We start from the raw sequence: 22,952 nt of genomic DNA on the forward strand, positions 1-22,952 counted from the left end.
TCAAAACAGTCCTTTCTCTTTCTTGAGGTTTTGCTGCTTCCATCGCGGCAGGGCAGAGAAGGCAGCTGGAGTCATCCCCAAGGCCTTTGTGAAATCCTCAAGGGACAGGTGCTCCTAGAAGCAGAGGAACGAGAGGGCAGAGGTCACATTCTTGCCCAGGGTTTACTCTGATGGGTCACATAAACCCTTTGCTACTCAGTCAGTTCTGACTCACAGTGACCCCATATGTGTTGGAGTAAAACTGCTCTGTAGGGTTTTCAGTGGCTGGTTTTGCAGAAGCAAGTAGGCAAGCCTTTCTTCTGAGATGCCTCTGAGTGTACTCACACCTCCAACCTTGCAGTCAGCAGCTGTGCTAACCCCCTGCACCCAGGGGCTCCCGGATGAGTCATACAGGTGTAGCAATTAAATGCAGAGTAGAAGCAGGCAATGTTGTTAGAGCCAGGGAAGAGATAGAGAGGACAGGGACAGCATTCTGGGGTTCCAGAAGTTAGCTCCCTAAATGATTGCATTTGGAACATAATGAAAAGGACAGTAATGCGGTAGCTTGAGTTCCTTTTCCTTTGGCCAAGGTCACGTTCACATTAGCCCCCAAATAAGAATTCAGACATTTTCTAAGCTTGGTTAAGAAGTTGATTCCCTTTCAAGGTCTTAGTTTCCTCTCTATAAAAAACAGGAGACATCTCTTACATGCCAGTTTTTTCTGCTTTGTAAGTTTTTATGATGGAAAAAATACATCACAAATTAAAGGTCATTGAAAACAAATTAGCTCATTCATCTATATACACTTAGCCATAAACCCACAGTGAGGGGATCCTTTACAGAAGCCTGCCCCAGAGAGTATGCAGATGGGCCTTATGGGGGAGTTGGCCAGAGTCTGGATATGTAAGATTTAGTTGCTGTTATCACAGGAGAATGGCTCTTTAAGCAAGAGCCCATCACCCTTGGGAAGGGCTTTTAGCCAACTGGCTGTAAGGGAAATAGGGCCACCCCTACCCTAAGTGGGCAGAGCCAGTGGCATTCTAAGCTACGTGTGCTACGGTAGCGTTTACAGAGATGAAGCACAGTCAAATGTTCCCATTTTTGGTGGTGAAGCTGAAGTTGAGAGTTACCTGATTCCAAATCCCATACAATGTCCCACTGAACTACACTGACTCTCCCTTCCTGGCGTGATTTTAGGGTTACTTACTATGAAGGCTTCTTATCTTTCCTTCTCTGACCTGCCCAGCATACTATCATGTTTGTAGCTGATGGAATTTTACCATCATAGATAACTTCATCCTTTTTAGCTGACAGGTTCCGGTTAAAAGGTAGTATGTTGGACCTTATCAGTCATTTATATTCCCTCGGGAATGTATCAGCCAGATTCTTTCATGGGAGCCGTTTTGCTTAGAGATGGCAGGAGGGTGGGGTACAACTGAGGTGGGGGGAGGATCCTAAGAGGAGCAGCTAGGAAGTCCAAAGAACAGGTTTAGAGAGAGCTTTTGCCTAGCTTATTTTGAGTAGAAAACAAACTAGTTAAATGAATTGTCCTGGCTTCTTTTGTCCTACAAGAGATCTAGAAGCATTAAATAGTAAAATTCTACCTTTCCGTTCTTGGCTTGGAAGTCACAACTGGGAGTCACTACCTTTGTAGGCCATAAAATGAGAGGATGGACTGAAACAGCATTCAGCCCAACTCTAACATAAGATAGAGATGCTGATGCTGTTTAAAGCGAGCCAAATACCCGCAAGGCAACTCAAGAACCTCAAAGTTGCTATAAAACTGCTTCTCCTAGCCTTCATCCCTGCTCCTCGAGGCACCAAGATGGGATGGGGTAGCTGAGAGCAGTTGGCTGCCTTTAAATATCATGATGCTTTGCTAAGGGGGGTTGCCCTTGGGAGTGTTGTATTAACTCCAGAAGAGAGACCTGAATTGAACAGCTTCTTGGTAAACACCTGTTGATTGATTTCAAGCTCAGGTGGTTCTGAAGCCCTAGTTCTCTAACCTGTCATTAGACTTGCCTCCTGCCCCTAGAGCATTCTCTCAAGGCTCCTGGGACCCTTCCCCGTCCCCCCAGGCAGGGTGGTGCAGGGCCTCATTTGGGGAGAAGACAGTAAATGAGTGCTCTGGGCATTAGTGGATGGGGAAGAGGCCCTGTACCCAAGTCTCTGTGCAGTCACACCACCCTGGTCCCTCACAGCTGTGGCTGCTGTGTGCTAGGTGTCTGCAGTGGCCCACGCTGTTGTCTCTGGTCCAACCAGACTGGGTCCTCAGTTTTGTTATGACTGTTGGACTCTGACCCCTTGGGCTAGAGACCAGGGCCTGCCCCTCCCAGTGGACTTGTATCTTTCCATTGTCCTGGTCTTGAACCCTGCAGTCTTGCCAGCTGATTACCTGCCACACCTATGCCCACATCCACCTCCCTGTGGTTTATTCATTGATGCTCAAACACTCAGATTACCCTCTTGCTACTTCTTGCAGCCAGGCCCACTCCCATGGTCACTGTGGTCACCAGCTCACCTATTCCACCCTCCCACATGGCAAAAATGTACACTATATCCATGATACAAAAAAAAATCAGCAACAGACGACTGATTTAAAAATAGATTTCTAAGATTAAGGACTTTCTACCATGGTGGATTTTTTGTCTTGGTTTTGTTCCATTTGAAATAACACCCATTTCCGCCTCCTGTCCATCACCTGGCTCAGTGACACTGGCTGCCTTGCTGTTAGAAATCCTCTCTTTATGCTGCAGGTTATGATGATGGTAAGATGGGGCTTTTACTCAGCTAGAAAGCCTGGCTTTGCTACTAATTATGTAACAGTAAGCAAATCACTTCCCCTCTTTGGAATTCCGTTTTTTCTGTTGAACAGACAATAAGAATAATCACATTTATAGAATACTTTCTGTGTATCAGAGGCAGGCTAAGCTTGTCACTCATACTGTGATCAACCCAATGCTACAGTGAGGACACAACTACCTCCTAGCCTTCTGGCCACTTTACAGATGGGAAAATGCAGGCGAGAATTACAGGATCACACTCTCTAAGATAAAGGGCAGGATGCAAAGTTGTGGGGATGAAGCCAAACCCTTAACAGACTTACAAAGACTGACTGCCTACTGAACATATATTTTGACCTACATGTCTCACGAGGGCCTCAAACAACATGGCCACCATTAAACTCATGCTTGTCCCCCTCTCTATGTTCAGTCTCATGGTAACCCCATGTAGAACTGCTCCATCGGGTTTTCAAGGCTGTGTGACCTTTTGGAAGCAGATTACCAGGCCTATCTTCCACACCACTGCTGGGTGGATTCGAACTACCAGCCCTTAGTAGTTGAGCACAGACTGTGCCCCCTAGTCATTGTGAGTCAGAATCAACTCATTGGCAACAGGTTCAGTTCAGTCTGACCCAGGATTTTTTTTTTTCATCTCAGAGAACAACTCATTGTTCCCCTCTCTCACATACCCTTTATGCAGGAATCACCAAGAGTCGTTGATAGCCACCGGCTATCCTGGGCTACTGTCTCCCGGCCTGGCAGCTGCACTGTACTCCTGGCTGATCTACGGCTGCTTTGCCATCTACGATCCATTTTTCACAGGAAGCTTCTAGCGATCTTTTCAAAATGCAAATCTGACCTCCCTTCCCTACTTCGAGCCATAGGGTTTCCCTCCACTTTTAAGAGTATAATCCCTCACGTGGCAGAGAGGGTACCGCTTCAGCCTCTGCTTTCCTCACCAGCTGCCTCTGCCTGGCTCTCAACAGGCAGCCACTCTGGCCACCTTGCAGTCTCACCACACACCATGCTAGTCCTCGCCTCTGGACTCTATGCTGTGCTTTTCTCCAAGAATAAACCCTCCCCACTCCGCTTTGCCTGAAGAATTCCTATTCACCTTTCAGGATGCAATCTTCTCTGACCAAAACAGGTTCCTGTTTTAAATACTCTTGATGGCACCTGCATTTCACCTCTGTGGCATTTGTGGCCACTGAACTAAAACACTAGGGTGAGTAGGCATCTTTGATCTCTCGCTGCCTCTGGGACACAAGCCCACCATACAGGGGACCGGTCTGTATTGTTCCCAGGGCCCCCCAACACCTCTTCATCTGCAGGGCACAATGAGGAGAGGTCACTTGGGCTGTTCAACAAATCCACAAGCCCTGTCTTCTTATTCTGCTTGGTGAGCCCAACTCACCTCCTTCCTGCTGGGGTCTACACCCTCGGGGAGCTCTTCCACCGGCTTGTTCACCAGCTGCTCCAGGGAGAAGGTGGGGAGAGGCCCAGAATTGAGGTTGCTGTTAGCATTGAACACATCCAATTGGGAGCTTGTGATCTCCTGGGAATGAAAAGGACACCACTGATTACTTCACTGGTTACTTCCCTCCCAGGCCACCTCTCTCTGAAACCAGGATTGGTTCTAGGGTACCTCCTTCAAGAAGCCTTTCTTGACTCTTCCATTCCCACATCATCAGTCATGGCGCACCCCCCCATTCCTCATAAGGAAACATACTCTGGATTAGATCCACAAGCTAAGAGCTTAGTGATCTTTGTCCAACCAAAGCCTATTGGTACAAGATGGGTGTTTTGTTCAATAACCTCCCTTCTCCATGGCTTCACCCAGATGTTTGAGATTACTCTGGCCATTTGTGACCCTCTCACCTATATCCATTGTGAAATTCTCATCCTTAAATTCATTTGTTGTTGTGTGCCATCAAGTCAGTTCTGACTCACAGAGACCATAAAGGGCAGAGTAGAACTTCCCCACAGTTTCCTAAGCTGTAATCTTTGCAGGAGCAGATCCTTGAGCCTTTTCTCCCATAAAGGGGCTGGTGGGTTCGAACCACAGACCTTTCTGCTTGGTTGCTAAGTAGTGTGCCACCAGAGCTCCTGTAAATTCACTTAACCTTGCCCTATTTGTGCTTTTCAGCCTTCAAGGTTAGTCTACCAAGAAAAATATATTGAGGGCCACAGGTATACTCAGCCTGTGTTTGGGTAGAGGTGCCCTGTGTGTTCGCTATTGATCACCCCAGTGTGCTTGTGAAATTGCTCTCACATTCTGCATCACCTACTCTGTCTGACCTCCCCTGTAAGCCTGTGAACTCTTGAAAGAAAGGCTTTTTGATTTCATATTTCCATATCCCAGGCCAGTGGTCTAAAGACTAAATACATTTCTGTCAAGTAATTGAAAAATTAAAGGTGTCGCAGTTACCCTATGCGGAGAAGAGATCCCAAAAGTGACAGCATAGAGAGGAATCATTATTTCTTGAAGTGCAGTCCATGGACTAACTATCAAATTACTTGGGCCCTTTGTTAAAAACATGCAGGTTCCTAGGTCCCAACCCAGTTCTACAAAACCAGAATCTTTGGGAGCAGGCCTCGGAATCTTCATTTTAATAAGCTTTCCCTACCCCATCACCCAGACTCTTATGCATGATAAAATTTGAGAACCATTTCACTAAGAAAAAGAAGAGAAACAACAACTCCAGGCATATAAACCAAATAGCAAGAAGAGCTTCCATAAGAAGTTGGGGAAAATGGGAGGACGTTGCCTCTTCTCTGGAGCTTTCTGACACTGTAGGCCCAGCCATCTGGCACAGAGTCAAGGTGATGAGCGAGAAGGCCAGCGCCAGCCCCGCTGCCTCGTACTCACAGCTGTGAACTGGTCCCAGTCCCCAGGGTTTCCAAGTTCCATCTTCAGGTCCTCGTAGGATTTGGCATTCTGCATGTACAGTGAGTGACAAATAGACATAGACCTTAGCAGGCAGGAAGAAAGGCCATTTTCCTTCAGAGTTGAAAGAGGGCTGGCACTGGGCCTGGTGATGAGGAGGAGGAGGGGTAGCTCTGGCTAAGGCTTGTGGTGGGTCCCTGGAAAAGGTTAGCTGGTGAGCATGGAGTCAAAGGGGTTATCTGTTCCCACTCAGCCCAACGTGGGGGTGGCGAGGAGCAGGACCTCCTCTACCGTTGGGTACCAGTGCAGGCAGCCTCACACAGCCTTGAGAACCTGCTGACACTGTGTGGGCTCTGGGGCATTCGGGGTCCTGGAGAACTGAGGAGCTGCCTCACAGAGTTGGGGAAAAACCCTGCCAGAGAGGAGTGAAGGTGGTGGAAGGTACCATGGCCACATCTCCATATCTCCAGTGCCTGGCACTAAACTTGACACATCATTTATGCTGGGCTGAATGAACGAATTAATGAGGCTGAGAAAGAAGCCAGCACAGACTTAGGGGAGGAGAAGGCTGACAGGGTTGTCGACTTGGGGTACTGATGAGGATCTGAGAAGTTCTGGCATCTAGATTTGCAGCCTGGAGATTTGTTTCATTCCAGGTTCAACAGTAAACTCAATCTGCCCTTCAATCACTGAATTTAAAAAAAAAAATTAGCAAATTTACCTCAACTCTCCAGGTTCCCTAAGCTTTATTATTGCACCAATTTTGTTGCTGTATGCAGCTGGGTTGATTCCAACTCACAGAGACCCTATATCACAGAGTAGACTTGCTCCATAGAGTTTCCTAGGCTGTAATCCTTACAGAAACAGATCCATAGATCTTCTCTCTCACAGAGTAGCTGATACATTGCTGACCTTTCAGTCAGCAGCCCGGCGCTTAACCAGTGCACCACCAGGGCTCTGTTGCATCAGTTTAGAGCCCAGAAAGCACCAAGGTGGGACTCACTCTACCTTGGCCTTCCTCCCTCCTGCAGGAAAGCTTCACTGGGGTTCTACTGTGAGGACCCACTCCCAGGGCTCTGCTTTTATCGGGGTTGGTTTAGCAGCCACTCGGTGGAAGTACTACGTGTATATGAACCATTCTGCTTAGATTTTAGGGCTAGGAAAACATTTGTTTTCCACTGAAAACATATAGGATTTTCAGTGGCTGATTTTTATGAAAGGAGAGATTGTCAGATTTTTCTTCTGAGGAGCTTCTGGGTGGAATCACACCTCCAACCTTTCAGTTAGCAGCTGAGTTCAAAAACTTTTTCCATCACCCAGGGACTCCAAGTCCCCTCTAATCCAGTACGAATAAGAAAGTCGTATATCAGAAGGGAACAGGAAATCCTGTGGGAGTCAGCACTGCTCTCAGAACTGTGCCGTGAAGAAGCCACACAGAGAAGGGTAGGCTGGGCAAGCTCACTCACACTCCACTTGAAGGGGTCCCAAGCCAGGAACCAGCCTGTGAAGGTGGGGGGTTCGTGTCCCTGCTTCACCACAATGATGGGGGTGTTAGGGTCACGACCGCTGGGGTGGGTCTTGAGGTACTCTTGCACTGTGACGGCTGCTGCCTTCTTCTCATCCTCTCTGGCATTCTTCCCAATCCAGAAGAAGACCTGTTGAGAATCCCGGGGCTTAATTAGTCCTTCCTGTTTTTCCCTGGCCCACAGGGCTCCACCTCAGTTCATCCCAGACTTGGACATCCAACAGTTGATTCCAGGCTCTGCCACCACCCAGCCCTCTTTTGCTCTGGGCCCTGACTTTTGCACCTAGGAACTGAGGAGGTTGTCAGAGGATCTGGAGCTCAGATCCTCAAAACCACTCCTGCTGCCATGTGAGAAGAATTAGACATTGAGTGGAGAAGAAGACATCCTATCCAGGGGCCCCTTTCTTCTTCCTTCTCAGATTTCCTGCTGTTCATAAGACAGTTCCCAGGGAGCAAAAATGTTGATGCCTACTCTTTCTCATTCCAGGAGACTGAGGCAAGCTCCAGGCCCTTGTCTTACCTGGTCCCAGACATCAAGCAGGAACACGTCTTCCTCTTCCAAGTCATCTTGATTGAAGTCAGGGATTTCTGTAGCCAGGAAGCGCCCAGTTTGGTTGGAACACTCAAAGAGCCGAGGGGTGATGGTCATGGTTTCTTCCTGCAACCTGCAGGATAGAGAGAAAATCATGTTGGTGGAGAAAGATGGGGGGTAAGAGAATCAAGACACTGAACTTTGAGGGACTCTAAAACGGAAAGAGAAGCCTTGGTGGCACAACAGTTAAGTCCTTGGCTACTAACCAAAAGGTTGGCAGTTTGAATCCACTCAGGAGCTCTTTAAGAGAAAGAGCTGGCAATCAGCCTACATATCTCTATGAGGCCATCCTATCACCACACAGGGTCACAATGGGTCGTAATCGACTCAATGGCAAACAGAAACAAAATGGAAAGGCCATCTCCTAGTAACGTGGCCTCTTTTCTGAATACACAGAAGGACTCTCCCTCATCCCAAAAGCTTCCCCAGGAGAAAATTCCAGGACATGCACTCTACTGACTCATCTACAGGCCTGTTAAGAAACTCTTTCTGGTATTTCCCCTCCATCCCTCCTGCTGCTACTGCAGCCCAGGCCCTTTTGCTTTTGAACCGGAAAACAGTAGAGCATGGATATTCTTTAGGAAAACTCTTTGAAAGAGAATTTTTTGCTCTCCCACATCCAGGGCCTGAAGGGCAAACCTATAACCTGGCCCTTGCTTTGCATTGTCTCCTGTGCCTGTGAACTCCCCCTGCCCATGGAAGACCCCTACTTCCCAGGCATTCCCTAATATGAGCAGTAGAGACACAGCCCCTGTTCCCAAGAGGCTCCAAGGAATGACTGCCCCTGATCCATCTAATAGCCCTGGGGGACTGGCACCCAGTCTCCAGTCTGTGCCTGCCTTAGGCTCTGGACCATGTGGGTGAAGGTGCTAGGAGGCTCTCCAGCCTCAGAAGAGGGACCAGAGGCAGAGAGACCAGCTAGTTACCTCTTGGAGTTGGCATAGGGGGCCTTCCCACCCAAGGCCATCCAGAAGTTGGCTGGCTCCTGCCCTTCCACAACCACTTGCTTCTCCGTTCGTGAGATGATGTCAGCCACCATCTTGGCCATCTCCCGCTCGTCCCCACTACAACCCTAGGAAAAGGAAGGGATCAGCTGGGCTGGGGGAGACCATGTCTAGCACTACCTCTTGGCCATCCCCTCCCCTAGAGCTTTGGAGTCTGAGGAGGCTCTCTAGATCAGATCCTAGGTACAGCCATAGGAGGGCCCATTCTCCCATCCTCCCCTCTGTCCTTGGTGCTCCAAAGAATGGCAGAGGAGGCAAAAGTTTGCATGTCCCTTAGAGAGCAGGAGAAGGACTCCAAGAGGCTGAGAGTCCTTGTCCCAGAGGTAAATGGGGAGACAGAAGCAGGCACAGAGATAGAGAGCCTAAGACATAGAGACAGACCAACACTGGGACAGGCAGAGGTGCTGGAGCCAAACAAAACAAGAGAGACTGACTCAGACTTAGAGGATGAGAACCTAAAGCCTGGCTAGAGATGGAGCAGAAAGACCCAGAGCTGGGGAGGCAGCAGAGAAATGAGCAAACAGGACTCCGTCTGAGGTCTCAACATGACCCAGGTCTACTCAGAGGCTGGGGAACCCCAAGACTCCATCTGGGGATGGGGACCCCTGGGCCTGCACACACACCTTCCCATACCACAGGTAGCAGCAGGATGGGGTCTTGAGGATGAAGACATCATTGGAGTTGAGGGAGTTGGCCCGGGCTGGGACCTCAAAGGCCTTGGTGTTGTTTGTGCTGGTGCCCCGAACCTGGAACAGCTGTGTGGAGGGTGCTGGCTCTGAGCTGTTAGCCCGAGAGGTGCCTCCCTGCAGGGTGTGGGGAGAAGGCCAAGAAAGAGGAGGAGTAACTCAGTAAAGAAGATCGTGATGAAGAGAACCCGAGAGGAAGAGAGGTGGGGTGGGGTCAGCATGTCCCTTGGCTCTTCACCCTCCACTTCCTTTGATACACCAACAGGCATACAAACTAATCTTGTCAAAACATTGCTTTGGTTATGGATGTCTCTGATCAAACACCTTCCATGGCTCCCTACTGCTTACAGAATAAGATCCAAGCTCCTCAACCTGGAGACTCCCCGGGCAGTACAAAAGGTTAATGTGCTTGGCTGCTAACAGGAAATGTGAAGGTTCGGCCCACCGAGAAGAGCCTGGGAAGAAAGCCTGGCTAAGCCGCCCAGAGGGACCGAGAAGTTGGACCTGTGGGCTCGGGACCATAGTCTCAGGGGACATCAAGTTAAATTGGCATAACATACTCTACAAAACACTGTTCCACCTCCTAGTTTGGCAAGTAGCGACTGGGATCTTAAAACCTTGCAAGCAGCCATGTAGAAGCAACGATGGCTCTCTCCTCATCCAGAGCAAAGAAGAATGAAGAAAACCAAAAATTCATGGAAACAATCAGTCCTAGTGACTGGTATATCATGCAATCCATAGCCTATATGATTATGAGACCAGAAGAATTAGATGGTGCCTTGCTACCACTGTCAACCACTCAGAGGGGGATCTATGTAGGAGATCCTGGATAGAGAGGGAGAACAATGTGGAACAAAACTCAAAATCATTTGGGAAAACAAAAAGTGGGGGGGAACCAGGTTTGCTGGTCTGACAGAGCCTGGTGGAACCACTGAGACTATGGCCCCTAGCTGCCCTTCAGGTCTGGAATTGAACCCACTCCTGTGGCTTCCAGCCAAACAAAAGACAGGTATATGAGTTGAACATTTACCTGAGGTGGATATACTCCTTGGAGGGAACAATCGTGGGAGAAAGAAGGGCTGTTTATGCACAGGGAGACAGCTCAGGGGGCAGGAGTGCATGGAGGGATGGACACAGGGAAGAGGTAACTATGGGGAGGAGGTGGGAAGGAAGCTGTTGCATTATGGTAAATTGTACTCAGTGTCATGAGACAAAGTATGTGAACTGCTGTATGGAAAGTGAATTTGCTCTGTAAATTTTCACCCAAATCACAATTAAAAAAAAAAAAAAAAGGCCTGGCTATTTAAATCAGCCATTAAACACCCTTGGAGCACAGTTCTACCCTCAGACACGTGGGGTCACCACCGTGAGTTGGAGTCACCTGCAACTAGTTCCTCGGCTGAGTGTCTCACGGTGGTCCCACAGGAGGAAGTTGCAAACTGCCTTTCTAGACTCACTGCTCTCCCACTCCCTCCAGATTAGCTAGGCCAGGCTTCGCACCATCCATGGCGCCTTCCTTGGGGCTGTGACCTGCAACGCAGGCCCCATTTTACTCTGTTAAGCTCTGCAACTCTGATCCAAGTCAAGACTGCCTCAAAATCCCTTTTCCATCATGAATTCTGTGTCTATTCCCAGATCAGTGTATTCACACCCCACTCTGAACTCAACTTTTCTTTCTGGTGCTTAACCCCCTCTGTGCCTGAGGCTCTGAGTTCACCTCTCAAGCATAACATGTGTCTTTTGGCTCCCAAGATGGTAGAAGTATCAGCAGACAATTCTTCTCCCACCTAGGAATTTTGCAAAGTGCTGTGTACTTTGGTACACAGGTGCTCAATAAATAGGTTCTGGATGTATTGCCTGCATGAGAGGACTATCTCCCTACGTTGAGATTCCCTGATGCAGTTTGGACAGGTGTGTTGTTTAAGCAAATTTAGTCAAAACAACTTCCTTTTTGAAGAAGATTCTAGGAGTTGATGTGTGGAAAGTACTAGGGACACAGTAGATGCTCATTACATGCATTTTAAAAAATGGTTGAATGTCCTCAAAACATCACGTAACATGAGTGAACTTGGAGAACATTATGTTGAGTGAAATAAGTCAATCCCAGAAGGACAGCTATTCTATTGGTCCACTATTGTGAACAATCAAGGAAAGATTTACATATGGAAGGGAAACCTTGTTGTTACCAGGGATGGGGGAGGGGGAGGGAAGATTGCTAGATAGCTTTAAAAATGTGTGTATGTATATGTGTGTGTGTATACACCAAAGATTATTAGTTGTTACCAGGGGTAGGAGGAAGGAGGAGGGGGAAGGTTTTGTTTGCAGAACATTGAGTTCATGCTCATGGTGGTGGAATATTTTAGAAAAGAATAGCACTAATGGTGGCACAACATAAAAAGTGTCATCTATGTCCCTGAGCTGTAAATGGGGAAGTTGTTATGTTGGTGAATGTCTTGGTGTACGTGTTTTCACCACAATAAAAGTAAATTAAAAAAAGATATTTGTAGTGATGGAATGGTGGTTTATATTATCAGTTTCCACGTAGGTGAGGGAGCCTTCAACGGTCCCCTCCTACCAAGAACAGGCCTTCCCTTCCCTGGGTCCCTTCCACACCCTCACCCCACAGACCCTCCTGCAGACAGGGCTCTTGTCCTGCCTCACCTCCCACATGCCCACCCCCTCTTGGTTGTGGATACTGTCAGGCACCTCAGTCCAGCAGCTGTACCTGGTAGACCACCATTCGTCCCTTGAAGATGGACATGAGGTGGTCCGGCTCCTTGCCCATTGGGACTCGGATCTGTACTGCTTCATCATTGTACTTCTGGTCCAGGATGACGGCTTGATAGGCTGAGGCTGCGATTTCATCCTGGCTGGCCTGGCTGCCCTGGGAGGAGCAGGAGGAAGAGTAAGATGGAGTCAGCCCCCAACCCAGACCTCAGCCTCAGCAACAACTCCGCCTAGGTCTGACCTGGCCTCAAACTGAACTGTCCTCTCCACCCAGTCCCAGCCTGGAAATGGACAAAAACATCACTTGACTCAGACCACTTCAACTCTGATCCCAGCCTCACACCTAACCTTTTCCTAGCCTCAGACTTACCTGCAACCCAGCCTTGACCCCATACCTCTTTTCCTCCTTACCGTACCTCCCTTGGGGAAGCATCGTGGGTACAGACTACTTACCCCCAGCCTCCCTGAACCCTCACTTCTGGACATGGAAACACACACAACTAGGCAGAGCACAGGGAGTGTGCAGGATGTGATGGAAATGGGACAGGAGACTCAGAGAACCAAAAAGGAAAGGGGTCATGAATGGGGTACTCCATGTCAGTGGGCTCTCACAGTCACGGCAGCCCTACGATCGAACAAACTGCCTCTTGACGGGTGAGCCCCCCATCACCAGAGATATTCAACTCAAGGGTGATGGCTACTTGTCAGAGGTATGGTGGAAGGGGCAGGTGGGGCCTGACCTGCCAGATGTAGAGCAGGTAGTGCTTCTTGTCACCGATGAGGTAGGTGTAGAGCAGCAGATAGCAGTCACCCCCGTAGAAGTGGCCTAACCACTTGGAATCCACAGGCACCAGCTCCAGGTCCTCGATGCGCCACATCTGGGCCCGATGTCAGGCCATGAGGTGCAGCCAGGCTCCGCCGCCCCCACCCTACCCATGGTGGCTCCTCTCCCCTAGCCGTACCTGCACTTCCCCACTCCCGTCGTCTACCATCTTCTGCCGAGCAGCCACCTGAGGCTTGATGTGCATGGACGCAGCATCAAATTTCACCTGCTCCACCTTGGCTAGGGTTGGGGGAATCAAGACACAACATGTCACCAGCTGAGGATGTGCTGGTTGCCCAACCTGTATTTTAGAGCCTGGTCCCCTGGCTCCTCACAACAGCTGTGATGGGGGGGCTACAATTCCTATACCCATTTTGCAGATGAGGAAACTGAGGCTAGAGAGATTCAGTGGCTTACCTGAGGTCACAGAGTTAGAGGGGCAACACCATAATACATAACAAATCTCTTGCCCCTAAGACTCATGAATCACCAGTGCCTCCAGGGGAGCCAGGGGAAGAACACAGGGCAGGATGTGATGATCTGCCCATGTCCTGATCCCTGCAGAATCCCAGCTCAACAGGGAGCTGCTCGATAATGGGGCTTACACAATCCTTTCATACTTTCCCCAGGGGCCGGATGCTGAGCTTGCCCTCAGCAAATACTGCCTGTGAGAGCTCCCAGGGAGAGCAAACCCCACTCCAAATGAAAGGCAGGTAGTTCCCAGGGCCCTTTAATGATGACTCTTAAGTTTATCCATGTTTACTTGTGTCTCCCACCCTACCCGGGGGAGCCCAAAGCCAGGGTAAAAGCATTCATATGAGAAATGAGTTGGGAAGGGAAGAGAAAGGCAGGTCAAGGGTGTTCTCTTGACCTGCTCTGGGGTTCACCACCATCTCCCCAAGCCCTGCCCTGGCTTGGCCCTCACCCACGGAGCCCACAGTGTGGGTTTTGCCCAGGCCAGACGTCCGGTTGGGCACTGTCCACTTCTGAAAGAGTTGCTGGAAGACCGCAGACTCTGCCCCATCATTCTGCACCTCCACCTGTGTGTTGTCTGGGTACTTCTTGGCTTTGATAAAGTTCTGGGTAGAAAAGGGGATGGTTGGGGGCTATGTCCCTTCCCTAGCCCCTACCCCCTATGCAAGCCAAAGCCTGTCTCTAACCCCAACCAGACCCAAGGTCAAATCTAACCCTAGTCCCAAATCCAAACCTCAACTCAACCTCAATCCCAATTCTGACCCCAACCCCAAGGCCAAATCTGACCTCAAACTTGACCTAGCCTCAATTCTAACGCTGACCTTCCATCTCCAACTCAGCCCTGAACTCAACTACCAATCTACCACTGACTCCAAGCCACTTAGGGTTACTGACTCCAGCCCCAACATGCCTCCAGCTCTAAGCCTGGCCCAAACCCCTGGGAGCTAAGATAAAGACCAGTCTCCATTCCTCCTCTCTCCACCGACCCAGGCCCAAGTCCAGGGAAGTGAAGGATCGCATCCTCAGAAGACCCCAGGGCTGCCTGGGGCTTGGCTCTCTGGTGTGCAGAAACCCCAAGTGGCTACAGAATGGACCCCCACAGCTGGGTGAGGCCCAGCCCCTGCCCAGCCCCTCCCCAAAGTCTTCCCCAGCCTCTGCCTCCTGGGGCTGTGTCCTGTCTGAACCCCTTTTCCTTCTCCGGCCAGTGTCTCTGTGTCTCTCCTCTCCCATCACTCTCCCTCTTCCTCACAGCTCCCCCTCCTCCCCAACACCCACTCCTACCAGGGCCTGGTTCATGGCTTCCTTCTTCTCCTGGACATTGGCATTCTTCCCTTTCCACACAAAGATCTTCAGGCCCCCTTGGTCCAGGATGTAACAGTCCTAGAGGTGACAGAGAAAGACAAAGAGTGAGAGTCTGGGGATGCCGGAGTGCTGGACCCAGGAGTTTTAGGCACAGAAAGGGTCTCCTGCTAATCAAAAGGGGGAAAATGTGGAATAGAATTTTAAATTGTCATAGATTCCAGTCTTTTTGGAGCCATTCATGCTGGATCAAGCCCCAAAACTATTGCTCTGAGATAATCTTGAAATGTTAACCTTAAACCAAAGCTTTCATCTGAAGTTATCTTGAAACCAAGTAAGTTGAGCTTAATAAGTAAGAATATCTGTCGTGAGTATTGTGCTCTTTAAAATAATTATCTATATGTGATCAAAATGACCACAGCAACTCAAAAGGCTAGATAGGAAGCTTAGAGGACTTCGTAATGATGGTGGAATAATTCAGAAAAAAAGGATAGCAAGAAATGGTTGTATAACTTGAGAAATGTAATCAATGTAACAATAGTATAGGTAGAAATTATTGAATTGGTGTATGTTTTATATATATATTTTCACCAAAAAAAAGAAAAAGATATATCTATCTTTCTCCCTTTCTCCCTTTCTCCCTTTGTCTCTCTCTCTCTCTCTCTCTCTCTCTAAGTCTGTTGCCTTCCCATGCCTAGCTAGCCCAGCCTGCTGGAATTTCTCCTGCTTGGAGGAGAGATGGATCAGTTGAGAACTGTGGCTCACCTCATGCCTGAGCAGGTCCTGTGTGAGAGGCCGCGTGGCAACTTCACTAACCACTAGTTTTCCCTCCGAGTCAGACACACTGCAGACAAAGGCGGACATAGTTCGGGAAGGGTCCTCGGTCTGCCAGCTGGGGGCCCTGCCCAGGAAGTCCCCCAGCACCCAGGCCGTTCCCAGCTGGTCACTCACTGGTACAGCTTGAGGGAGGCCTTGAGCGCGGGCTCCACCACCGTGTCAGGCACAGCTGCCTTCAGCTCCCTCCGCTGGCCCAGCACGTGGGTCATCACCTCCATCAGCTGCGGGGTCGCCATCTCGTTCTCCCCCTCCACCACGCCCACGTAGGCACGCCCACCCCGCTCCTGGTCTCGGATCTCCTTGGCCAGGGTCATACCCTGTAGACAGGCCCCGGGTGACCCATGAAGGATGAAGCACAAAGCAGCGTCCACCATCACCACCACACTGGGTGAGCCCCAGCCCAGCCGGCAGCAGCCCCAAGCACTGAGGCACCTGCCCCACTTCCCCTTTAATGCCGCCCGGGACTCGCCTTTAAGGCGTGTGTAGGAAACCAGGTGGGAAAGCAGGCTCTCTCCTCGGCAGGCAGGCGTGGTGTTTGAGTGCACTTTTCAGGCCCTCGGTTTTGGCACTTTCTGAACTTTGTGACTTCACAGTTTTGGACAACAGCTGAGGCCCGAGGATCACAGAACTCAGTCTCTTTGCCTCAAAACCTGCGCACATACGTGCACACGTATGCACACACATTCACACACGAGTGTATGCACACACTCACACACGTACAGCAGTCTTGCACATACACACATAAGTCTCATATGCTCACACATACATACAGATACATAAACAATCACACACACAGAATGAACACTCTCACTTGTGCTCACATGTACATAGACATGTACCTGCAGCATACTTACGTCCTCACACACACACTCATTCACACTCATACACACTCACACATACACACATGCACTAATCCACACTCATACACATATACACTCATACATTCACACACACTCATACATACACACATGTGCACACACAATGCACACACTCATACACACATACACTCACACTCATACACACATACCCACACTCACACATACACACACATTCATACACACACTCACATGCACACACTCACACCCTCACACATGCTCACACACACGTTTGCTCACACACACATTCATACACACTCACACATACACTCACACATTCACACAATTACACTCATACACCCTTACATACACTCACACATACACACTCACACACACATACTCACACAGGCTCACTCACTCACACACACACACATTCTGGCTCATCCTCCTCAGCCTGACTTTCATGTTCTGGTTTTCACATTTTAACCCTAGGCTCCCTTCCTTCTCTGCACTCCCAGCCTTGCGGGACGTTTGATGCCTCCTCTACACCACCAGTGCCCACATTGCTGTCTCTAGCCCAGCTCTCTGCTCTCGTTTTGTTTATCCCAAATTCCAAGAAGACCACTTAAGATGTCCAAAAGGGAATTCTTGATTTTCTCTCCTAATCTGTTGCTTCCTCATCTGTCTGCTCTCAGGAAATGGGACTCCCATCCATCCTCACAGTTGCCCATCCTAAGGCCTTCCACTTCTGCCTCACTCCCTTCCTCCTCACCCCTCCCGCACACAAGTCAACCCTGTGGCTTCCACCATCCAAGTCTGAGTCTGCACACCCTCCCCCCTCCATGGGTGGCTACAGGGGCTCCTACTTCCCCTTGCCTTCCACTCCTCCTCATCTCCTTGAAGGAGTGAAAAGGATCTTAGATCAGACCATGTCCCTTACTCGTTAAAATTTGTCAGCAGCCTCCCACAGCCCTGAGAATAAAACCCAATCACAGCCTGTAAGCCTAGCCCCATGAGACCGGCCCACACTACTCCTAGCAGACCCTGGCCAACCACTATCTCGCCTGCCTTGGGGCCTTGTCCCCACCTCCTCCTCCTCCCAGAAGCTTTCCCTGAACCCCCAGTGCCATGCATCTGCTCCTCAGCTCTCTGGGGATTCCCTTCTAAGAAAAGCCAGTTTTTCCCCTACTGGATGGCCAACTCTGGGGGGCAAGTTTCTGCCCATTTCATTCACCACCAGATGCCCAGAGCCTGGCACAAGGTCTGCTGCATGGTTTTTGTTGTTAGTTGCTGTCGAGTCGATTCCAACTCATGGCGACCCCATGTGTGCAGAGTACAACTGCTCCATAGGGTTTTCAAGGCTGTGACCTCTTGGAAGCAGATCACCAGGCCTGTCTTCTTAGGTGTTTCTGTGCGGGTTTGAACCACCAACCTCTAGACTAGTAGTCAAGGACTTAACCATTTGTACCACCCAGGGGCTCCTTGCCACTCAACAGGGATGCAGTAAATCTTGGTGGACTACCACATTGATGAGCACTCCCAAGCACACCCACAAACTCTTATGTACACACCATCTCACCACCAGCACACAGATACTCACATCCACCTTCCCATACACCCACCCCTACAGAGCCAGAGGAGAGAGCCCTGAGGGAATGGTGTCCCATCAGGCCATGCAGGAGTTTGGCAAGTTTGACTGGGGTGGGCAGGTACATGAGTGGCAGAGTTCACCTTGAGTCTCTCCATGTGGTTGCTCTCAGGCCCATTCCACTGGATGATAAGCTTCCCAAGGTCCAGGAGGAAAACATCACCACGGTTGAAACTCTTCCAGGACATCTCCACCTGGGGAGCCATGCAGGGAACAGACCCTACTCAGACCCATCCACCATCCATCGTTTCTTGGCCCCACCCTCCGTGCTGTTCTCCCCTCCTCGGCCTCTGCTCTCTACCCTAGACCTCCATCTGAGGCTTCCTTCAGCCTGGGAGGGTAGCAGGAGGCCATGCCCCAAGCTGTGTCACACTGCCCCCAGTGGGCTGCCCACCTCTCCAGCCACCACATTCCTCTTGCCCTTGACATGGAGCAGCCGCTGGACATTGTAGGAGTTAGTCTCCACGTTCTTCATCCCGGAAGCCACGCCTCCTTTGCGAACACTGAGGAGAGAGGTGAGCTAATCCAGGAAGTAGGCTGGGAGGTTTGACAGACCCATACCCTCCCAGACCTGGGCTGCCTGAGGGTGTGATGGAGCCACCTGAGGGACAGGGCTGGGATGAGGGGGAGGTGGTGAATGTTGAGGATGCAAACTTGAAGGAGCCAAGTCAGGGTCACTGTTGCAAGCACTTACATGACATGGGGAGTGAGGACCTCCTTAGCTTGCATCCTAGATGCTTCACTCACCTCCAGCTAGTCCACCGGATCAGGGCATGGTGTTGTGGAAGGTGGGAAGTATGGATTAAGGACAGGACCCTGAGAGCAGGGAATTGAAGTGAAGAAGGATAAGAAGGAGAGGTGCCAGCTCAAAAGCCTGACTGTGGGAAGAGGAGAGAGTAAGACAATAGGGAAGGGTGAGGACTGTGGCCAACTGGAGGTCAGAGAGCTTCTGGCCCACCTTACACATCAGTAGCAACTCAGCTCCAAACTGAATTTCCATGGGGAAGCCAGGAGGCCAGAGCTTTAGACTTTTCAAGAAAATATGGAACTTTGAGTCTTAAGTGTGAAATGCCTGTTTTACAGAAAGAGAGAGCAGACATTTGCCTTTTGGCCAGATGGGGACTTGATGTGATTCCCTAGAAGGCCTCCAGAGACACTGAGCTCTCCAGGATATCCACATAGGAATTGATTTAGGGAAGAAAATTCATGGTACACACATTTCAGAACAGCCTGTGGGGCAGCCAAAAGCATACTCGGAGGGACAAGAGCCAAGGACAAGTAGTAGCAGAAATGGAGTTGAGGAGTGAAGACAGATAAGGAAAAAAATGCCAAAAGCCACGTGGGGACCCCCTCACTGGCTCCCACCACAACCTTAAGCTCCTTTCCTGGCCCCAGAGCACCTTGTACTGCCCAGGTCTGCCCTTAGACTTGGGCATCCCCCTCAGCTCAGTCCTGGATCCCACATCTCCACCCTGGTCCCCTGCTACTCCCAGTCTCAGGCCAATCCTGGCCTGCTCCCAGCCTGCCTCATCCCTCTTACATAAGGCCCTGCTTGAAGTAGCCTTGGAAGGCCTCACTCTCGTTGCCCTGGACCTCACGGTGCTGGACTGCTCGGCCCTTCAGAAAGTCATCCATCTGCGTGGTGTAGATTGCGGCTGCACCCTGCTCATCCTGGGATGAGTTCTGGCCAATCCAGTAGTGGATGTCATAGGATATATTGCTGCCTGTCTTGTGGATCTGGAGGAGAAAGGTGGTGAGTGGATTTGAGGCCCTAGGTGTCCATAGCCACTACCTTTCCCCACTTTGCAAAGTCTCCTAAACCACGTGAGTCCTGGACCACTATAAGCATGGCACAAGGAAGCCCACTGGGTGGGTGGACAGAACTCTGAGTAGCAGCCCCAGTCTACAATGGGTTCAGCACCTTTCCCTTGCAAGGCCTTGCTCTTCTCATGTTGGAAATAATTTGGTTGGACGTTAGTGGTATTTCACACAGTGGTGTGCACGGTCCATCAAAGGTATGTGAACTAATGAGGTGGCATCCAAACACATGTATTAGATGTGCTGATTGTGTGAATACTTTATAGCTACTTTCTATTTGTGACACGTGACATTGATGCCTATTTACAGTGGTGATATAGAGTTCTATTTTTAAGTAAATGTATTTAAATGTTAAAGTGAGTCGATATAATGAAATATACAAATAAATTAATATTACTGGTGGAACCAGGATGTGGCAGAAATCAAAGAGGTGATACGAAGATCAGCAAAGGTTTTGGAAACATGAGTTCAAGTTAAGGTGATGTGGTGGTTAAGTTCGTGTGTCAACTTGGCTGGGCCTGGTTGAGTGGCTGGGTAGGTGGATGTAGTATTCCCCATGATGAGACTGGTAATCAGCTCCATGGTGGGGTCTACTATGAGCAGCTGAGTAGCTGCCTTTTGGTATGTGGTCTGCATCCCATATATAAGAAACAGCTTTGGGAATGGTCTCTAGTTTACGGCATGTTTGAACCCTGCATGTAGCCGTGTCATTGTTCAGCAGCCTGCCATGCTCTGCCGACCTTGGGACTTACAATGGACTTAACGGCCTGCTGTGTGGTTTGGTAACATCGGGACTATGCATTTTTACTTGTCAACCTTGGGTTTGTCAGTCTCAGCAGCCAGCAACTGTCTGAGTGAAGAAAAACCTCTAGCTCCAGTGGGCCGGGAGCAGAAGGCAGAGCTGAAGCCTAAGGTTGAAGGGCTTTCACCCAGCCCCTAGAGCCTAGTACTTTGAACTTGAACTTAAAGCCTCCAAATTTTAAGAATAAACTCCTGTTTGTTCAAGCCATCCCATTTGTGGTATATTCTTGTCAGAGTGGCACTAGGGAACCAGAACAGATGACATCCAGAATTCCCCCTGAGACTGTAGTACATTGACAGGGCCCTCAGCAGGGCTCCATGGCTCAAGGGCAAGGTAGGCCTCTCTTGTCGCTGACCCCCGCAGAGCCAGCCCAAGGCTGGGCTCCGGGGCACACCTAGTGAATACTGTCTCCAGACAAAGCCAGGCCAGCTCTCCTTCCCACCCAGCCTAACACCAGTGGGTGAGTGGCCTTCACTACCTGTGCACCCCTCCCCTGCCAGGCCCACACTCACGGCCAGGACTATGTAGCAGTCACCATCAAAGAAGTTCCCGTAGGTGCTGGAAGGAACAGGCACCATCTGCATGGCCTAAGGAGACAAGAAGGTCAGGGGCTGCCCTGGGCTTTTCAGGACCCTGCCTCCTACCTCCCTAGCCCACAGGAAGAGTTGGGAGAGGCAGAGAGCAGGGAGGAGGGGGCAGAGGAGGAGAGCAGCCCACAGGAACTAGAGGAAGCAGAAAAGGAAGAGGGGCGGAGGAAAATACAGTGAGGCAGGAGAGGAAATAGATCAGGCAAAGGAAAAGCGAGGAGAACTTAAGTCCACTGCGTCACATGACTCAAATCCAGCGATATTGGAGCAAGCATTAAAGCTGCAACCAACACTTTCATTTCACTGAAAACAAGGGGTACAACCCTTTCACAAAAAATTATCATATCCTAGAGGATGCAGCGGTGGGTCTCTGGTGGAACTCTCACCTTCCATGTAGGTGATCCAGGTTCTATGCCTAGTCACGTACCTCTGCAGAACCACCACCCACCTGTCAATGGAGGCTTTGCTATGTGATGCTGGACAGGTATCGGCGGAGCTTCCAGACCAAGACAGACTGGAAGAAAGGCCTGGGGGTCTGCCTCTGACAGGCAGCCAGGGAGAACCCCACGGATCACAGCCATAGGATCCCATGGTGCTCGGGGGCTCCGTGACTCAGAGACCGATTGACAACATCTAACAACAGTGACCCTAAGTTCCCAATAGATTGAAAATTCAAATATTCTATTATTTTCAAACTTTGATTGATATAATTCGTACAGAATAGCTTTATGTTTATTATCATTATTACTAAGAAATAAAAAATACTTTTTAAAAGGGAAGGAGGAAGGAATGGAGAGGAAAGTTGACAGACAAATGAAGAAGAGAACAAAAGACAAATGAAATAGAGGGAAGGAGAGAAAGTGGAAGGTAGACAGAAAGCAAAGAGAAGAGAAGGTACTGGAAAAAGGGGAAGAGGATGGTCAGGGGAGAGGATGCAAGGAGAGAAGGGCGGAGCTCGGGTAGGGGCATCAAGGCAGGTGGCTCAGGCCAGCCAGGCACGACTGGAAGCGAAAAAGCACCATCCTAGGTCTCTCCCTTCCCTCACTGTCCCAGGTCTGCAGGACCCCTTCCCGCAGGCAGGTACTCACCTCGATCCTCCAGATCTGCACCCCCGGAGTGCTGACATTGAGAGAGCCTTTGACCTGGGTGCTCAGTGTGGTCATCGTGGAGGAGCCTGGAGCAGAGGGAAGTGGGAGTAGAGGCTGAGGAGCTGGGAGCACCCTGGGTTCAGGAGCTGCCCTTGCAGCCCATCCTAGAGAGTTCTCATCATGCACCAGGCGGCCACACGCTCAGGGACGTGGGGTGGAGAAGGGTTAGCGCCCCACTCTGATTGCGAGAGCCCAGCCTCCCGTCTTCCCACCCAGCTCTGAGCTTGCTCAAACATCTTTGGCTTCTTGTCACCTGCTGAATAACACTCTCCCTCTTCAGCTTGCATTCCAGGTTCTTTTTTGTATCTAGCCCCAAACAATTTTTCTTTTTGGAAATGTTTTCTTTATCAAAGTCATACTTGGTTTAAAAAAAAAATGCAGAGTTATAAAAAATAAAAGGGGAAGTAAAAAGAATAAACAAGGGCTTTAAAGGGTATGCACCCAAAAGAATTAGAAACAGGTGTTCAAATAAAAACCTGTACACAAATGTTTATAACAGCTCTATTCATATTAGCCAA

The 22,952-nt window shown here is 49.9% G+C and overlaps 1 protein-coding gene across 1 annotated transcript; it reads right to left on the minus strand.

The window, feature by feature from the left end:
* VIL1 (villin 1) lies at nucleotides 1-22,449 on the minus strand. The gene is made up of 19 exons (XM_007959560.2): nucleotides 22,375-22,449; nucleotides 21,212-21,286; nucleotides 19,620-19,816; nucleotides 18,474-18,582; nucleotides 18,163-18,273; nucleotides 15,731-15,933; nucleotides 15,545-15,623; nucleotides 14,762-14,860; nucleotides 13,932-14,085; nucleotides 13,146-13,246; nucleotides 12,924-13,061; nucleotides 12,182-12,340; nucleotides 9,394-9,573; nucleotides 8,693-8,838; nucleotides 7,695-7,839; nucleotides 7,116-7,304; nucleotides 5,632-5,700; nucleotides 4,177-4,317; nucleotides 1-114 (listed from the first exon to the last, which is right to left on the minus strand). Exons 1-19 carry the CDS (start codon nucleotides 22,447-22,449, stop codon nucleotides 1-3), a joined length of 2,484 nt encoding a protein of 827 aa, XP_007957751.1.
* Between the last annotated feature and the right edge of the window lie 503 nt (nucleotides 22,450-22,952).

This window comes from Orycteropus afer, unplaced genomic scaffold (assembly GCF_000298275.1).
Source record: "Orycteropus afer afer isolate SDZICR_OR568_19922 unplaced genomic scaffold, OryAfe1.0 scaffold00002, whole genome shotgun sequence".
In the NCBI taxonomy this organism is placed as follows: domain Eukaryota; kingdom Metazoa; phylum Chordata; class Mammalia; order Tubulidentata; family Orycteropodidae; genus Orycteropus; species Orycteropus afer.